Genomic DNA, 18661 nt, shown 5'->3' with positions numbered 1-18661 from the left:
CAGGTAGCCTAACTGCCGTCAAATTAAAATGTTCGCATACGGTAGCTGTGGTCATGTGATGATGATTATTATTATTATTATTACTATTATTATTGTTATTATTATTAGAGTAGGCCTATTAAGTGAAGCCACAGTGCGCTACGACAAGCTCGTCGACTCCATGGCAAGTGCTGGAGTAATCAAAGCAACGGGCTGTGCAACACATTCAAGTTCACAAGATCAGAACCCACAATTTGTTTCATATTTTCTTTCCATCACAAGAAACCTTTCATCCTCTAAAATATTAATCTATATTTTATTTATGATTTTTCATCAAAACTTAGATGTAATATAGAAATCAATAAATTAGTGATATCATTTAATTCAAATCACCACGTACTGTACTTGTTTGTATTCAGGTTGCATTTTTTCTGTAAAATATGTTTGAGTGTTATTGTTCGCACGTCTTCCTTTTGTTTGGTACAGGGACTGTTGTTCATGCGGATTTAAATGTACATTCCTGTCCTAAACTCGAGTAGATAAAAGCTGAATTCCGGTTAGCTAAATACGACGACTAGAGTTGAGCTTGTTCCTTTGAGTCGTTTTGCTTGTAGTTGTGTTTGTGGCCTGGTTTGAATGTAGATAATGCTTTATATAGCGATAAATTTCTCCCCTCTGTGTACGAAAGTGAACATGTTTGTATAGACTTGCTGCAAAACTGGAATGTAATTGGTAAATGTATCGTTATTATAGTTCTTGATGCAGCTTGAGAAATGCCTCTGCCAGGGGTTTGCCAGTCTGCAGGTCTCGACAAAAGATTTGCTTTTATATGGGAGTTCACCCGCCACCTATCATGGAAATAGATAAGAAAATTCGTTCAGTTATTCTTATTTTTTTATTTTTTTTTAAGGAGTAGCTGCTTTTTAGTATGGATTTAGGGAATCCCACTAATTTATACTGCCATCGATGTTTAGTAGTTTAGTAATACAAAGGTTAAGAATCCAGTTAACAGTCGAGAATGTGAACTCGAATGTTTTTCCGTTACTTCCCATCATGTGTACCGTGACTTGTAACATCTTTGTGTTGCAGTTACCCACACAGCGAGGACCCGCATTATCCTCATAATTGAATTGTGATGTGATGTCGTGTGGTCTCTGGAGAGGCCTAATGCAGGTCTTTCTAGTTGACGCCCATGGGTGACAGCCTACTTCTGTCGAATAACACCAAAGGATATACTCAGGGTGTAACATCCCCACCTGACGGATGAATCACCAACAGCAGCGCCGTATGCCCTCACTCCTTATGAACTCTGCGGAGAAGTTTGGAATTCAACCCAGGCTTTTGGCATGCAATCTAATGGTTAGAAATTGTTTCCTACCGCCTCTCCTAACCTGCCAGCCAACATTCTAATGGTAATATTTTTCAACTAGCGGGACTCAAACCGGCTAATTATGGTGTCAGACAATAAAGCCTTAATGATCATGACCACCTGGTGGACTATAAGTGAAGTAATGGATGATTGTATCCTCATATCATACAACAGCAGAACTATTTTTTTTGTTTTGTTTTGCAAGTTGCTTTACGTCGCATTGACACAGATAGGTCTTATGGCGACGATGGGATAGGAATGGGATACGAGTGGGAAGGAAGCGGCCGTGGCCTCAATTAAGGTAGAGTCCCAGCATTTGCCTGGCGTGAAAATGTGAAACCACGGAAAACCTTCTTCAGGGCTGCCGACAATGGGGTTCGAACCTACTATCTCCCGAATACTGGATACTAGCCACACTTAAGCGACTGCAGCTATCGAGCTCGGTGAACTGATTCTTTGCCGTAGTTCCACATCATTTTCCTTGCTACCACTCATCTCTCAGATCAAGGGATTGACATGTTAGCAATTATTGTGATAAATGTAAAAAATTTCTCTTCCAGCTATTCAATACAACTCAATATGCTAAAGTTAGAGTTAAATACTCATTAAAATAAGAATTGGGACATACTTCGCCCTTTCCTATGGGGCATCATCAGCCGTATCATTGCCTCAAACCGTATCAGGTACCTGGTTAAAATTGATCTAAAATCTACTACAAAATTGAATACATTAACAAATTCCAAACCATATCGGGTCCTGGTTAAGTTACCTAGACTAGTTACAAGCTAAAAAAAAAAAAAAAAAAAAAATAGAACTTATTCGCTATCTTTCGAATAAGACTATATCAAGTACACAAGTCAAGGTCCAATATTACAAAAAATGGCACAGTGTTGGAATGCATTTCCTTATTATTTTTGTATATAATCACTTGCATTGTTCTATACTCACTTTCATCATTTTGTAACAATATTTTTAAACTTTCATGCATATTCAACATTGACCATGGCTCAAGGCCATCAGTATTGTTAATTTTCACTTGTACCTAAATCAAGTTACTCACATAATGACGGTTTATAAGTGAAGTTTTTTAATGTATTCAATTTTGTTGTAGATTTCAGATCAATTTTAACCAGGTACCCGATATGGTTTGAGGTAATGATACGGCTGATGATGCCCTATAGGAAAAGGGGAAACATGTCCCAATTCTTATTTTAATGAAGATTTAACTCTAACTTTAGCATATTGAGTTGTATTGAATAGCTGGAAGAGAAATCAATCCCTTACATTTATCATAAGATTACTTTCAATACGGATTCGCAATGATTTTCATTACTTGTAATGTTAGAAATTATTCATAGCGATTCCGTGCGTTTAATAGTAAATCCACAAAGAAGTACAAGAAACACAAGTCAGTTAATGCTATAACTTGCTAACTGCTAGAAACGTCGTGTCATATGATCGTAGCTTACCTTATTATTACTCAAAGCTAGGAAATAGGGGGTTGCGGTAGCCGAGGAACTGGTTCTCACTCGGGCCGTATAAAGCAACTTTTACCATTAGATGCGCGCTTCTAAGGCATAAAATTGTGCTTGCAAAGTAGTCGGTATAAACTTTCACGAGCGTGTCAAGAAGTTTTGTTGTTGTTGTTCTTTGATTTACGAGCTTTCAGGAGCTACTGCGGGTGATCAGAACGTTAGCGAATAAAATTAATGACTGTAATTACGTAATGTGAAAATTAAGAATGATATATTGTTGTGTTCCTTATCGGTTATCGCAAATCAAAAATCGCGTAGGGATGTGATTCATAAATTTCTGAAAAATAATGAACATTAAAATAAAATAATGGTAACATTAATGCTTTCACGGCCCGTACTTGTAGACATGATGTGGGCTTTTGGGCTTACGTCGTGTCAAGAAAACAAGATGAAACTCTTTAGCCTACGTTTCGCAGAGAACTTTGCTCCACGTCAGAAAATCTCGACTGTTCACGAGGAAGATTTCTGTATGAAATAATTGTGTTTGGCAATTTCCCTTCAAGTTATCCGACTTGGATCTCTGTGGAACCCGAGTACCGGGTGAGATGGCTGTACGGTTAGGGGCGCGCAGCTGTGAGCTTGCATCCAGGAGAAAGTGGGTTCGAGCACCACTCTCGGCAGCCCTGAAGATGATTTTCCGTGGTTTCCCATTTTCATACCAGGCAAATACTGGGGCTGTACCTTACTTAAGGCCACGGCCGCTTCCTTCCCACTCCTAGGCCTTTCCTATCCCATCATCGCCATAAGACTTATCTGTGTCCGTGCGACGTAAAACAAATTGTAAAAAAAGGAACCCAGGTGTTCTTTTGCGTTTAGTACAGTTTTTTGTCGCACCGATTCAGACAGGTCTTAAGAAGGCTGAGATATGTCAGGGCTAGGACTGGGAAGGAAGTGATCGAAGCCTTTAAGGTACAACACCAGCATCATCTTAATGCAAAAATAGAAAATGACGGAAAACCATCTTCAGGATGCCGATCTTATGTGACCGTATCCGCGCAGTCATCTCGCTCGGTGAACCCGAGTGTATATTCCACTGTAAAGAAGGCTGTAAATAAGTTCACAGCAAGACATTTTAACATGATGTACCGGAGGTACACCTTCTCCGTCCATTTGAACTGCGCGCCTTCTAGAAGGCCATCTGTGTTAGGAATCTGAAACTGTGTATCTGAAGAAGTTTGGACCTTTAATCTTTAGATGTCTCTACTATCGGCCTATGTGCCCCATCTGGCGGGAGGACGGACAATTAATTTTCAAGGGAAATTTCTATTCTATATGTTTGTAAACCTGAAGTGGTTGTAGATTGTTTTTCTTATGTGCTAAGGTTACCAGCACTTCTTCGACTTCCTTCTTCCTTAATTTATTAACCAATCAAAATTGTTTACATATATTTTTGTTGCCAATTAAAATTTGGGGGTGTGTACAGGCTTTCTGCCTAGGTCAAGAGAGTTCAGGAGCCTTCCTCTCGAGTTATTATAAAAGCTAGGCGCTTTAGGGCCGTCTTGTCATCTTCGTCGCTCCGGTCTAAGTGTGTGTACGGCATAATTGGGGGCAGGGGCAGCCTGTTCATCGTTGCTAGGCCCAGCAGCTCAAGGTAATGGCAGACATCTTGTAAAATATGTGATAGCTCTAGACAGTTAACTTAAGGGGAAGGTTTCAAACTTCTTCCTTAACGTAAAATTCTCAAGTTTAATATCACCTTTTAAATGCAATTTTTAGGCGAGTATAAGGACTCTGTTCAAATCCCTGCTAGGATATATGTAACTTAAGGAATAAAGAATGTTCACCCTCTATTAATTCTCATTCAACTTGATATTGGGATCACTATGATCTTCTAAAACGCTGAATTCTTCAAACCATTTTGAAACTTAATATTTCGCATGTAGTCACCCCTCCGTAGTATAGGATTAGCCTGTGTAACTTCGGGCCATAAGCCAATGTAGGATTTTAAGTGTATTTCAAAAGAAGTGCAAGTGCTTTGCCTCCTAGCATTTCGTTGTGGGCCATTTTCTAACCCTTTTCTTTTGTACACTAAGACCATTTAGAATGGGCACTTATTATCCCTGTTTGAAGTGTCATTAGTTATGGACGAGTGTGTAATAGACTGTCGAGCGGAAATGACAGGAAACACTATTTTGAAGTTTATCTAGTGTAAAATTTCACAGAAAACCTGTGCCGCTAAGAGGCCGGACTGTTGTAAAATTTTGGAATGTGAGTGGAGCAAATGTGCTTTTTGAAACAGTGTAACTTCAGAGCTACAAAACTCATTTCTTGTAAATTATTGTGTCGACAATTTTCTCTATTGTACGTGATGTTTGGACTTTAGAGTCCGCTCTTGTTATCCGAGCTGACGAGCTCTTTAACTGTTATTTGTTGTTGCTAATTCAGATCATCAATCAACATTTAAAGTCAAAAAAGAAAAGAAATAAAATTTCAGAATTTAGTGTTTTAAATTATGCTTTGAGCTTTTCTCTGTCCACCCATTCACCCTGGCACCTTCTTACACCTCTGTAAACCACGGAATTTCCGTAACACGTGATATACATACATACTGTACATATTCATTACATAATGTTATCCTTTCAGCGTTCGCTCTGCAAGCCTGTATCTTCTTCTTCATAGCACCGTATCAGGTCCCCCTGACGTTGGCGATCACTGTGGCGAATGCAGAACGATCTCTAGCTAGGTGGAAAAGTCTTTCAACACTGTGAATTTCAGTCCATTCTTTGATGTTTCCAAGCCATGATGTTCGCCTCCTCCCGACACCTCTTCGACCCTGTATTTTGCCTTGTACAATCCGCTGTAATATGAGGTAACGGTCATTTCTAAGGATGTGGCCAAGGTAAGAGATCTTCCGCCACAATCCTCTATTTGTAACTGGTGTTTTGTAGCAATGATTGCACGTTCCTTCTTTTACTTTTAGTGCTGCTGTTCTTAAAGGGCGTCCCGTTCTACCCCTGCTTGGCTCAGGTACAACTCCCCTTGAAAGCGTGGCCTCAAAGTTGTGTGTTTCTTCCGGGAAAGTTAAATTTCCACTCAGATATTCAGGATTTCTTTCTAAGAGTACGTTACAGTCACTGCGATTTTTTGTCCATCGCAGAAGAACTTTCCCTGAAAACACCCTAACTTTTTCTTTAAATTTTTGCTCCAGATCATCTGAAATACCTTGTATTCTTAAATGATGTACTCTATATTTGAAACCTTCATCTTCCTCGACTTCGTGCTGCTCCGGTACCATACTTGAAAAAGGTGCCGCTTGCAGCGCCACATAAATAATTTGCTCTTATTAGCACAGATAAGCACAAAACATGGATGCATATTTCAAAAGTTTAGAAGTTTACGGATACATTCATATATTTTGTTAAGAAGGAAGCCATACTTTCCAGTGTCGAGTCAGTCAAATGTAACTTAAAAGCTTTTCAGTCTGTCGAGCACACAGTTTAAATATAAATATTATACTATAACATACTTTTAAAAAACATTAATAAACAACAGATAAAATACACACTATTAAACAAAGAATTGCGTGTTTCGTTGTTAAAAGAACGTCATCAGATTCTATCAAGTCACACTCAATTATTTAGATATAATATTTATGTTTACCAGGTGTGTGTACACAAGTTTTTGACGGATTTTATGGTAAAGAAAACACGCAATTTTCAAGGGAAATTCATTCTTTGTTTATTCAAAATATTGGCCATCGGCTTCTACATACTTCGCCCATCTTTCAGGTACCAAGTTATGAATACCATGCCAGAAAAACTGCTTGTCTTTTGCGACAAACTATTCTTCGAGCCATTTTCCAACTTCCTCGAAATTGCTGAAGTGCTGCTCTGGAAGCGCGTGCCGCATTGATGCGAAGAAGTGATAGTCAGATGGCGCCAGGTCGGGAAAGTACGGCGGGTGCGGAAGGATGTCCCATCCAAGCGATTTCAAGGTGTCTTTCCCTGGTTTTGCTGTATGGGACGGCGCATTGTCGTGAAACAAAATCACTTTGCCATATCTTCTAGCCCATTCCGGTCGTCTTCCGTTCAATGCGTGATTTAAATTAATAATTTTTTGGTGATAGCGTTGTGCATTAATGGTTACGCCGGGCTTCAAGAGTTCATAATACACAATACCGCTCTTGTCCCACCAGACACAAAGCATGGTCTTATTGCCGAAGCGATTTGGCCTTGATGTTGAAGGACTGGCTTCGCCAGGTGACAGCCATGATTTTCTCCGCTTCGGGTTTTCAAAATAAATCAATTTTTCGTCACCCGTCGCAATTCGGTACAGAAATGATTTTCTTTCCTGGCGTTGAAGCAGCATATCACAAGTGACTTTGCGATTTTCCATTTGCCGTTCATTCAAATCGTGTGGGACCCATTTACCGAGTTTATAGATTTTCCCCACTGCTCGTAAACGTCTGCCGATTGTTTCTTGTGACACACATAATCCTTGTGCCAATTTCTGTTGAGTTTGAGTTGCGTCATTTCTAGAAGTAACGTATTGAGAGTCCCTGGCATGGTGTATTGTTACTGTGATCTTATTCACTCTGCTTTTCAGGTTGGTGGTGTCCCAGAACGGTCGAGCGCTCCACATTGTGTTCCCGCACCAGTTCCTCGACTCGCCGGAGTGGTTCGGCGTTTCCACAGATGAGTACTTCCAGGTAAACGTTTCCTATTTCAACTCGTCATGAATAGAATGTGTACATACAGGCAATGTGAGTAGCCATTATACATGTGGGAACTAGGCCAGCGCGGGTTCTAACTCTCAAGATGGCAGCGCTGCCAACCTGACGGCAAAACATTTACGCTGCCAACTTGACGGGACAAAAATTCCCCACGTGGGAATAAAATGTACCTGCCAAGATTGCGACGATGGTGGCACCTAGCCGCACGTTTGGAGCACTAATGCAGTGCGGGTTCTAATGCACAATATGGTGGTAGTCACACCCCGTCCCATCTGGGCCCCTCCCTTACACCTCTCCTCATGGTAAATGTGCTATGACTCTAAGGTGTATGAGGAGCAGTTTTACGGCTGACTGCCGTTCTCTGAGGCCTAGTTTTACGGTCGCCTGCCCTTCTCTGAGTTCGTTGAATCTGTTACGGCTGATTGTCCTTCCCTGTTTGGCTACAATAACGGCGCCAAGTTGTATAGTGCGATACTGCACCTGTCCAGGGTTCCAGTGCATAACACTTCATCTTAATTGGCTTATGAAGTGGCTGTAAGTATTTATTTGAGGAGACCCTCGAACAGTCACTGGAATCGAAGTCCATCACCCCTACTTGAGTCTTTCCTCGGCTGGCACAAGAGCTTGGGTACGTGGTATGTCCGGAAAGGGGCTTAAACTATTTAATTTTAAGTAGGGGAAAGAGTCTCGGATATCAGAGAAATACGAATACACTACTAATGAGAAGGAAAATCATCTATTTTTGGACAAACACTTTTAATGACCTAAGGAAACACTTGTATTTTACATTACATAAAGATATGCCGAGATATTTACCGATACAATACATTGATTCATAAATTAGGCTTGAGCTTTGGATGTCTTTCTGTCTATCTCAGATACGCATCTATTACCTCATAACCTTCAAATCACTAAAAATACATTGAAAGGACGTCCCCTTTAAGAGCCACTTAACACACGGAAAAACCTTATTATAATCATATCCTATGATAACACTGTACACATATCTTTCCCAAAGGCATAGCTCCTTTACGGCATGAATTATTCCATTCAATTTATCCTTCAATTTATATATCAATGCCTTGAGATCATGTTAATTGAGGTTTACTACAAAATTCCTGAGCGCATTTTAAACACATGACAATTATGTCACATTGTCTACGTTAATGACCGTGTCTAACATCGTACGGAGTATTAACTCCTTCATAACGTCTGCTTCACTGGGATTATCTATACACTAATATTAACATATGACATTTCAACGATGTTCCTATAAACAGTGAATATAGCAATCAGCAACCAATATCTTACAATATATGATACATGATAAACACTCACTAGAAGAAATAACATAACGCTCTACATTGCATCTCCACACAGAGAACAAAATCGTAGCACGATCCATCTCATTTGCCACTGATGGGCAACAGTCCTCGCCAGAATCTGGGACTTGAACCCAGGGACTTCGACATTTGGGGTTTGTCACAACCTGAAAACCCTATAGCGTTTTTGACTTTAATAAACCAAAATAATAGAAAGGTGGGAGGATTTCATTCATTTATCACATCTGGGATCTATACGACGATGTCGTTTTCTTAATTTTATGCATGTTTCCGTTATACTAGAAGGAGAAAAGAGCGAACCAAATGTGTCTCCCTTCACAAAGTGGCAAACAAACTTTGCTAGAGCTTTTCCTGACCGTTCCCTCATAAAACTGTCAGACGGGTCGGCTTGCTCGTTCTTTTTTTTTTTCTTCCCCGCAAAGCAAAGCCTCATACTTTACCTGCTATTCTTAAATATTCATATCATCACAAAAACAATATCTTTCTTCGACTCATTAACATTATACCAGCCTACATTTGGCCTCAATTATCTTTTTCTCAAGGCGGCATTCAACATCGCCCTAATTATACACATTCAGCAGGGGAACTCATATATTTAACACCACTACACTCTCAAAATTGTGCACTTACATATCAGGTTCCGTCTTCTCATTCCACATATCCCGAGAACATGCATTTTTAAATAGAAGGTCCTAACCTTTAAGAGGGGGAAAAATCACGGCTAATCGCGATCTACACAATTCACTTACACCCCCACAGTTGACCTTTGTTGTCGTGGAGTTTGCAGTCATAAATCTAGACAGGAGGAGTTTCCACCAGTAGGTGATGTGCAATTAAAAATGAATAATCGGAAACTCTTATGATGAATCATAGCATTTAATTGTAACTTCAAGACGAATTGATCATACTACGAAATTTTATCCCTTTACATTATGTCACGTCACCTATAAATCATGCTAGGGTCTTATAACTATCATGCGATATTTCCCCATAATGAATGAAATAAGTGGTTCAAACCACGAAGAAAATCTCACAGAAAAATCTTACAAAAGCTATAATCCTTCTGAAACGCCGTCATGGTCAAATAATATTCAGTGTATTTACATGCAAGCTACTTATTTAGGGGAATGTGACCTAACTCTCATGCGAATAAGTTCAAAAATGTACTTAGCACTCATATATCTGCCATCAGCTTTCCTCAGGAAGTACAGCCATGTATTTAACCTGCCATCAGAATGCCTCCACTTGCGGTGGCTCCCAGAATCGTTCTCTGTTGATTCGCCTGCATGTTGGTTGAATCCTCGTCTGGCGTCGGAAGCTCTTGAATATCAATGCTGCGTTGGCGTAACTGTACGGCGGACTGCTCACAAGACGTCTTCAAAGCCGGCGCTCTCGGAGGTCAAATATGCAAATGAGGAAGAACTAATTTGTCATAAATGCATTAATTATGTCATGCATTATAACTCTGTTATGATTAGGATACTTATAAACTCAAGCACGCTAGCCCTATATCGGTATTTGTCCTGTAGCCCGATATCGATACTTTCATTTGCATACTCCAGTTCTCCACAAGTAATTTAATCTCGGAGCATCACACACCTAGCCGGTCACCATCACAGGATGTGAATGTTAGGTATTAATATGTTTTTACTGGTCACTAATCGACCCACTCCGTTTCACTAATCATTGATACCATATACAACTCACTGCGTTTGAGAGAATACGGAGGGTGCCGCCCGATCTACTAAAATGATAGCTAATAAGCCGCTCACTGTTATTGTAGGTTCAAGCCTTATTGTAGCACTGCTGCTGAACTATCCTTGTATTTAGTTACATCCTTCATTTAACCTCATTTATATAATTCGTATAATTCGGCATAATCCACCGCATTCACTCAGATCAATTTCATAACCGCACACGTAATAATTCACTTCGATCGAATACCTCTTTTTCTTTTTACAACCCCGTACCGCTATGACACATAATCGAAGTAAATTTGTTTATCACATACGAGTCATAGCGAACTGAATTAAAGACGTAACGAATATTTGGTACTCAGCGCACTGTCACTCACTATGTGTTGTCATTTACCACTACACAATACTGTTCAATAATAACCCTCACAATGGGAAACACTGAATATTGAAACTGACTGTTCACTAAAGAATGGGTCTGCTGATTAGACCGAATGCACTGGATATACTGCGTATACTAGAGGTGGGGACGGAGCGAGTAATACCGATGAGTAATCCGGTTGTAGCGGTAGAGCGCACCACCGATCCCCTCCGCTTACAACTGCAAGTACTCGCGGAGGACCTGAGCACAGTGTAGCGCACAACACACGTACGAAAGTACCTGTATTCAATCTGTGTGTTTCGAATGTACGTATATATTTCCTACGCTTGTTATGTTTTGTAGATAATGTAAAGTCTGTTAGATTATATTTGTGGTGTTAGTGTGATATTTAAACATATTCGTAGATAGTAGTTATATTTTTAGAACATTTAAAGGAATTTAAAGAAATTTTTATAGAACGTTGTTCCACAAATGCCACGAAAACCGTCGGATGCCTGGCAGTTTTTGACATCACTGATAATACGAAACACGTAAAATGCAAATTTTGTGGCCGCACATACGTGACGGGTGGTGGCGCATCAAATATAATATAATATAATATAATATAATATAATATAATATAATATAATATAATATAATATAATATAATATAATATAATATAATATAATATAATATAATATAATATAATATAATACCTGTATTTATAGAAGCATGCTACTGATAGCTGTTTGGCATTGGGACGTGTAGTAGTATGTTGTCAGATACGTTTTGTAATCACATTTGCAAAGAAGGACATTCCAGTCAACGTTCATTTACGAAATTACTTTTGTCATCCTGTAGATGAAACTATGTCAGTGTTTTTCATTATATTCTGATAAGATTCTTTATATTCAGGTTATTCTTCTCATTAACAGTGTACCGTATCACATGAACTTACGAAATAATTGTTAATACATTACTTTTCTGTTAACTTCCAATCCCCTTGTATACAAACCCTTTCGGTAGGTATGCGCCATACTTTGTTTCACTATTCGAATGATTTAACTATACGAATTACTAACATTTATTCCACATACTACCTCCTACTCCCTAGCAGTTACGTATATAACAATTATAGTGAATATATATGCAGTTATTTACAGTTGTTACGTTGTGAGAGAAGGGTATTAATAGGGGGATGCAATACCTTCGCAGTGCCATACCTATAACGTGTTTAAACGTCCCGCGTCAGAACATTCACTCGGTAGTTCACTCGGTACTACCGGGTGATGACGTCACAACTGCTCCGCTCCGCTCCGTCCCCAGCACTAGCGTATACTGCCTTCTTGCCACTCGCCTTTATAGTGAGAAGCCTTATTTTTTGGAGGGGGGAGACAGACCACGCCCCCTTGTCAAACAACGGCCCGTTGGAAGGTATATTTAAACGTTGAATTTGATATCAAATTAAAGCCTGTACATCCTTCTTTCCACTGATCAATTTTCGTTCCGAGTTCTTCGCGGGTTCGTCTGCAGTCATCAAAGCGTCACTATCAATTCTCAGTAGGTGAAGCATGACTCCTGGGATTTTTCAGTTTTCCTGGTCCTGTCAGAGTCGGGCATCTGGTTTCACTCTCTCCATGCCATCAACTATCTGGGTTCTTCCTATTATTCTTATTATGTAGAATGGTTCTCGGCATGATAAATCCGCATAAAATCTCCTCATTGATCGAAGTTGTAACTCGAAATTATCCATCAAGTACTTCCGAGTTATTAATGTTAATACCATCGAAACAGTCGAAAGCTACGCATTGGTACCACTAGATATTTAGGGGAATATATAAGGTGATATCATCTCATATGTTGAGACGACTTCTTTCAGGTTGTTTCGTGACCTCACTTCTCAGTCATGTGACATCTTTCTCGTTCCAGCTCTCTCGCTTAGAGAAAGAGCGAACTCCACTTACAAGCGCTTGTACTCCCTCCTTTTTCCCAATTGCGTGCAACGGGAGGAGGGGCGCGCGACTCTACGGCGGGGAGCTCGAGACCCGGAACCGTCAATAATATCCTCGTTTGGCGGCTATTTAACGTAGAACTGCGCGGAAAACGGCATATTCTCTATGCAGGATGTCTCTATATACATATGACGATGTCATTAACGGTTACAATACCCTTCCCTGTTCAGGTTTATGGATGATGCTTACTTGTACAGAGGGTTGCCCTTCCCTGATGGGTTTATGGGTACTGGATAGTTTGATGATTGGATGCCGATCTCTTTTTGTGTTTATGAAGAAACAATTCCGTATAGAGAGGCTAAAGAAGCTCTAGGGCGCACTGTTTCCGAGATATTTACCGTTTTCAGCCCTTAACACAAATGTACTCGTATTTATAGCTTTGAAACCGTTTAACGTACAAACATGTTACCTTTTCCTAAAATTAAGTCTCGAGGAGCTCTTTCAGATGAGAGGGGTTGCGAAGGGTTGAAAACAGCGGTTTTAAACATTACATAAAATCTGGTATGGTTAAAGAGCAGAATGTTATACTTACATGATATACTTGCGATTTTCTTGAGAAATGTAGCTGGAACGCAAATACGAAGACAAATGCAGCACCCGCCGGATGTGAAAAGAAGAAACTTGAAGACGTTTCTTTTCTTATCTAACTTCTTAACAGCATCGCAGACTGATATGCACAGGTAGCTTCCTTTGTACCAGTTATATGGCATTTACCTGTGCTTAAAGCAGGAGTGGACTGGTAATGAACAGTCATATGCTCAATCTATGGGTAGCTCTGTAGGTAAATAAACGTAAAACAGAGGAGGTGACTACTAGGAGAAGGAGCGAACTTGATTCAAACATTAGGTTAGTAGACAAGATGTAACGGTGAATTTAATTATAAGAAATGAAATAGGCTGTCCGAAACATATAGTCATTTCTGTTGAAGGAATATGTAAGCAGGGAAAAGTGATAGGCGTGACGAACACGCTACAGCTGCTGTCGGAGATGGTGTTGTTATTGCGAGGGGCGGGGGGTGGGGGGGATGATGTCCCCTTTGATGATGGAGGTGCTACTGCTGGCTTAGGGTTGACATCCATGTTATGATCCAGCACACGAGTGTCGAGCAGGGGTGGTTAGTGGAGACTCTGGTGGTGTGGATTGGAGAGATGATGTACGCTGCCGCGACGGCTGCGCTGACTGGGGTGTTGATAGACTGCACTGCAATTCTAGGCAATGCATGTATCGTCAAAATGTTCCGTGAGATGCCCACCAGCAACTATTGTTTCAGATATCAAGTCGCGCATTCCCCTAGAGTACAAACGAGGTATGTGAATAAATCGTAAACTTCCTTGTCCATACTGTTGAAGATCTGTTGGCGCTCTGGTTCGAACCTAGCAACAGCAAACTCAAAGCTGTGTTCGAAGGTTTGGTCCTCGAGATCTACAAGGACACCGGTAATTAATTTTTTAATGCACTTGATGGCGCGCTGAGCCAAGAATGATGGGATGTTAAATACTTGTTCTGCCGTGGTACTTAATGATAAAGATATCGTTGCAGATAGTAGCGTGAAGTGACTTTACCCGCAGACAGTTCAACTGCAACTGGTGAATACAGCCAAGCAGAGATGGGTGCATTGAGTTCCTTTGCATGTGAGTGCTATGGAATAAAAGCGTTCGTTCATAGATGAAAACAAAGGGTTATTGATTAGCTCTTAGCGACAAGTTTTTTTGGTGGTAGGTCGCGATGACCTCTTAGGTTCGGAATGTAGTCTGCTGAATCAAGCACTTATTCTTTGCGGAGGTCAAAGATTATCCTGTCGAATGTGAACGTAGTCAGTACTCGATATCTGCATACAAGTATCGTTTATTGAGAGTTGCGATGGGTACCGTACATAAAATATCTAACATACAACACAACAAAAATAAATTAATACTTTGCTTCTAAAGTACAGTGGAGTGGTCTCAAGAATGTTTACTCGTAAATAGGAACTAACAGACATTAGAGTAGTGAGAATAATGATTGTTAGTATAAACACAAGGGGACAATAACTGGAGGATACTATTCAGAATGGACGATAAAGACTGAACTTTAAATGAACTTTAGAAAATGAAAACTACGCATATAAACCGGTGACGGTGGTAGAATCAAGTGATGCGAGTGGAAGAGGATACGTTGCCATGGAGTGTAAGAGAAACAGAGGAAGACAAAGACGACGATCGTTAGACCTATTCCTTATTGATTCAAATATAAAAGGTGTAGAACTAAGTGAGGCCACAGAAATAGAGGACTGTGGAGGTACTTAGTTAATCCACAGAGGCTAGCAGACTGAGTGTTAAGGCATAAAATATAATGAAGATGCTTCTTCCGTACGGTACCCTTTGTTCTAGGGCAGCTGTCCGTTGTGGATTCTCTCTTTCGGTATTGTGTACAGTATGTACAAATAAAGAGTGGAATTAGGATGCTCTAATACTTTTAATTGAATCTATGAACACCTGCCAATATTATACATTGGTCCTATGGCGAAAGCGGGCGTACGCGCTAGTGAAGATGCAATGATCTTATGGGACTGATGCTAGGCAAGACTCTGCTATAGTATGCTGAATGGCATATGCTAATGTGAAGTGTTATGCTCAGTGGTAGACGCTAATGAGAATACATTGCTCTTACGGGACTAACTCTGGAGAGCTATCTCAGGGGCTCACAATTTGTAACTTCGAGATCGACACCTCGGCTTACCTTGCACACTAAGAGTTCGATTTCTTGCTTAACCTTGACCTTATTAGATGCCCCCATTTCAACAGCAGCTTAAGGAGTATCCGCTTTCTGAGCTTGAGTTTAAGGTTTTGATTCTTGTAGATTACAGCTAATTTTGCTACTTGAAGGCAGTCCATCCTCCTCCTCCTCCTCCTCCTCCTCCTCCTCCTCCTCCTCCTCCTCCTCACAAGAATAATTAACTTCACATATAGGTACGAAATCCAGAGTACTATCCTTCAACTACCACTGTCTCAACTACCAACATCACAGCCAGACTCAACACGATGACCTCTGACGTCATCTACTATAGAATATCTTGTGTTTGTGATATAGTTGCATTTAATTAATGCTATTTTTAAATTAAATTATGTCGTATTATAGGACTGGATTAGGAAATCTCCCTAGATAAAAGGCAGAGTAATAATAAACAGTTTATAAAACACTATTATCTAATAAAATGTTTCTTTATAAGAACTTTATATTACATGTTCATATATTTACATATATATATATATATACACTGACTGACAGAGCAAATGCAACACCAAGAAGGAGTGGTCAGAACTTTATGCCAATTGCAGAGTAGACTGACGTTACTGAGTTATGCTCATGATGTGAAATGCGCCGCTGTGCTGCGCACGTAGCGAACGATAAATGGGACACGGCGTTGGCGAATGGCCCACTTCGTACCGTGATTTCTCAGCCGACAGTCATTGTAGAACGTGTTGTCGTGTGCCACAGGACACGTGTATAGCTAAGAATGCCAGGCCGCCGTCAACGGAGGCATTTCCAGCAGACAGACGACTTTACGAGGGGTATGGTGATCGGGCTGAGAAGGGCAGGTTGGTCGCTTCGTCAAATTGCAGCCGATACCCATAGGGGTGTGTCCACGGTGCAGCGCCTGTGGCGAAGATGGTTGGCGCAGGGACATGTGGCACGTGCGAGGGGTCCAGGCGCAGCCCGAGTGACGTCAGCACGCGAGGATCGGCGCATCCGCCGCCAAGCGGTGGCAGCCCCGCACGCCACGTCAACCGCCATTCTTCAGCATGTGCAAGACACCCTGGCTGTTCCAATATCGACCAGAACAATTTCCCGTCGATTGGTTGAAGGAGGCCTGCACTCCCGGCGTCCGCTCAGAAGACTACCATTGACTCCACAGCATAGACATGCACGCCTGGCATGGTGCCGGGCTAGAGCGACTTGGATGAGGGAATGGCGGAACGTCGTGTTCTCCGATGAGTCACGCTTCTGTTCTGTCAGTGATAGTCACCGCAGACGAGTGTGGCGTCGGCGTGGAGAAAGGTCAAATCCGGCAGTAACTGTGGAGCGCCCTACCGCTAGACAACGCGGCATCATGGTTTGGGGCGCTATTGCGTATGATTCCACGTCACCTCTAGTGCGTATTCAAGGCACGTTAAATGCCTACCGCTACGTGCAGCATGTGCTGCGGCCGGTGGCACTCCCGTACCTTCAGGTGCTGCCCAATGCTCTGTTTCAGCAGGATAATGCCCGCCCACACACTACTCGCATCTCCCAACAGGCTCTACGAGGTGTACAGATGCTTCCGTGGCCAGCGTACTCTCCGGATCTCTCACCAATCGAACACGTGTGGGATCTCATTGGACGCCGTTTGCAAACTCTGCCCCAGCCTCGTACGGACGACCAACTGTGGCAAATGGTTGACAGAGAATGGAGAACCATCCCTCAGGACACCATCCGCACTCTTATTGACTCTGCACCTCGACGTGTTTCTGCGTGCATCGCCGCTCGCGGTGGTCCTACATCCTACTGAGTCGATGCCGTGCGCATTGTGTAACCTGCATATCGGTTTGAAATAAACATCAATTATTCGTCCGTGCCGTCTGTTTTTTCCCCAACTTTCATCCCTTTCGAACCACTCCTTCTTGGTGTTGCATTTGCTCTGTCAGTCAGTGTATATACATATAAAATACAGCTCTTTCCCTAATCTTACTAGGTGTAACTTTAAGTCCAACTAATCTAAACTTTAGTTTATAATTTAAGTCTACTTTTCCATTTACTAATTCTTTTTCAAACGAGTAATTTGAACAATACACTGTATTCAGGTTTCCAAACTGTGAAATAAATAGTTTTATGTCGGTAGACCATTTCTTGTATACCACAAATAACCAGTTCTGTTCCTTCTTCCAAATCCTCTACTATACTATAGTCTTTAAACTTTATTTTCCCATGTATGGTTTGCATAAGGGCATTATTAACTAGATCGTCAACGACTTAGTCATATTGCATGGTTCTCATCCAGATACCTTTAAAGAACTGTAAACCTTCTACTTTACCCTTCAAGTTCGAGAGTCCATTAGTTTTTCAGGATACAGACGACTCTTTACTAGGCAAATAAACAAAATTTAACTGATTGCCTTTATTTGTTATCAAAGATGCAGTTAAGAATCCAGCCTTATTCAACTCTTCTTTATTTCTGTACATTCGGATAACCACATTTTTATATAAACGTTTAAAATAGTAAGCAGACTTCTTGTTATTATATTCTTCAAGGATCCCTAAATAACCAAAATAATATTTAGGGTTTACTACAAATGCGTAAACTGCATAGGAATCTGTTGATTCCAGATTCGATCACTTTTGCAAAAAAAAAAAAAAAAAGTGTTTTAAGCTCATTCTCCGTTTATCTTATTTGATTGTCCGTGCTCAGCTGATTCTCTTGTACGCTTTGCATATCGTAACAGTGGTTGCTGTGTAGTTCAACTTTCGTTTTTAAGCATCCACTTCTTCTTTCTCTAGCTGATGTTTTCTACCACTTGCAACATACGGAGTGCATATAGGGGTTATTTCTTTTATGGGGAAAGGGTACAGTTTGAGTCATGTTGGTCCGTTTTCTTAACACATCTGGAAGAACGTTGGTTGTATCGATGCTTGCTTCTTTTGCGATTGTGCATTCGTAGATGCTCTGATTGTAAAACTA

The 18661-nt window shown here is 40.8% G+C and overlaps 1 protein-coding gene across 1 annotated transcript in view; it reads left to right on the top strand.

The window, feature by feature from the left end:
* LOC136862779 (popeye domain-containing 2) overlaps nucleotides 1-18661 on the top strand; it is a 255712-nt gene that overhangs the window by 76347 nt on the left and 160704 nt on the right. Inside the window, exon 3 of the mRNA XM_068226268.1 lies at nucleotides 7429-7531. Within this exon, the coding sequence (XP_068082369.1) occupies nucleotides 7429-7531 (103 nt within the window). The remainder of the gene's footprint in view (nucleotides 1-7428; nucleotides 7532-18661) is intronic.

The sequence above is a fragment of the Anabrus simplex genome, chromosome 1 (genome assembly GCF_040414725.1).
Source record: "Anabrus simplex isolate iqAnaSimp1 chromosome 1, ASM4041472v1, whole genome shotgun sequence".
NCBI classification, from domain to species: Eukaryota; Metazoa; Arthropoda; class Insecta; order Orthoptera; family Tettigoniidae; genus Anabrus; species Anabrus simplex.
Note: the sequence above shows the minus strand (reverse complement) of the source record. Positions and strands in the feature narration are given on the sequence as shown.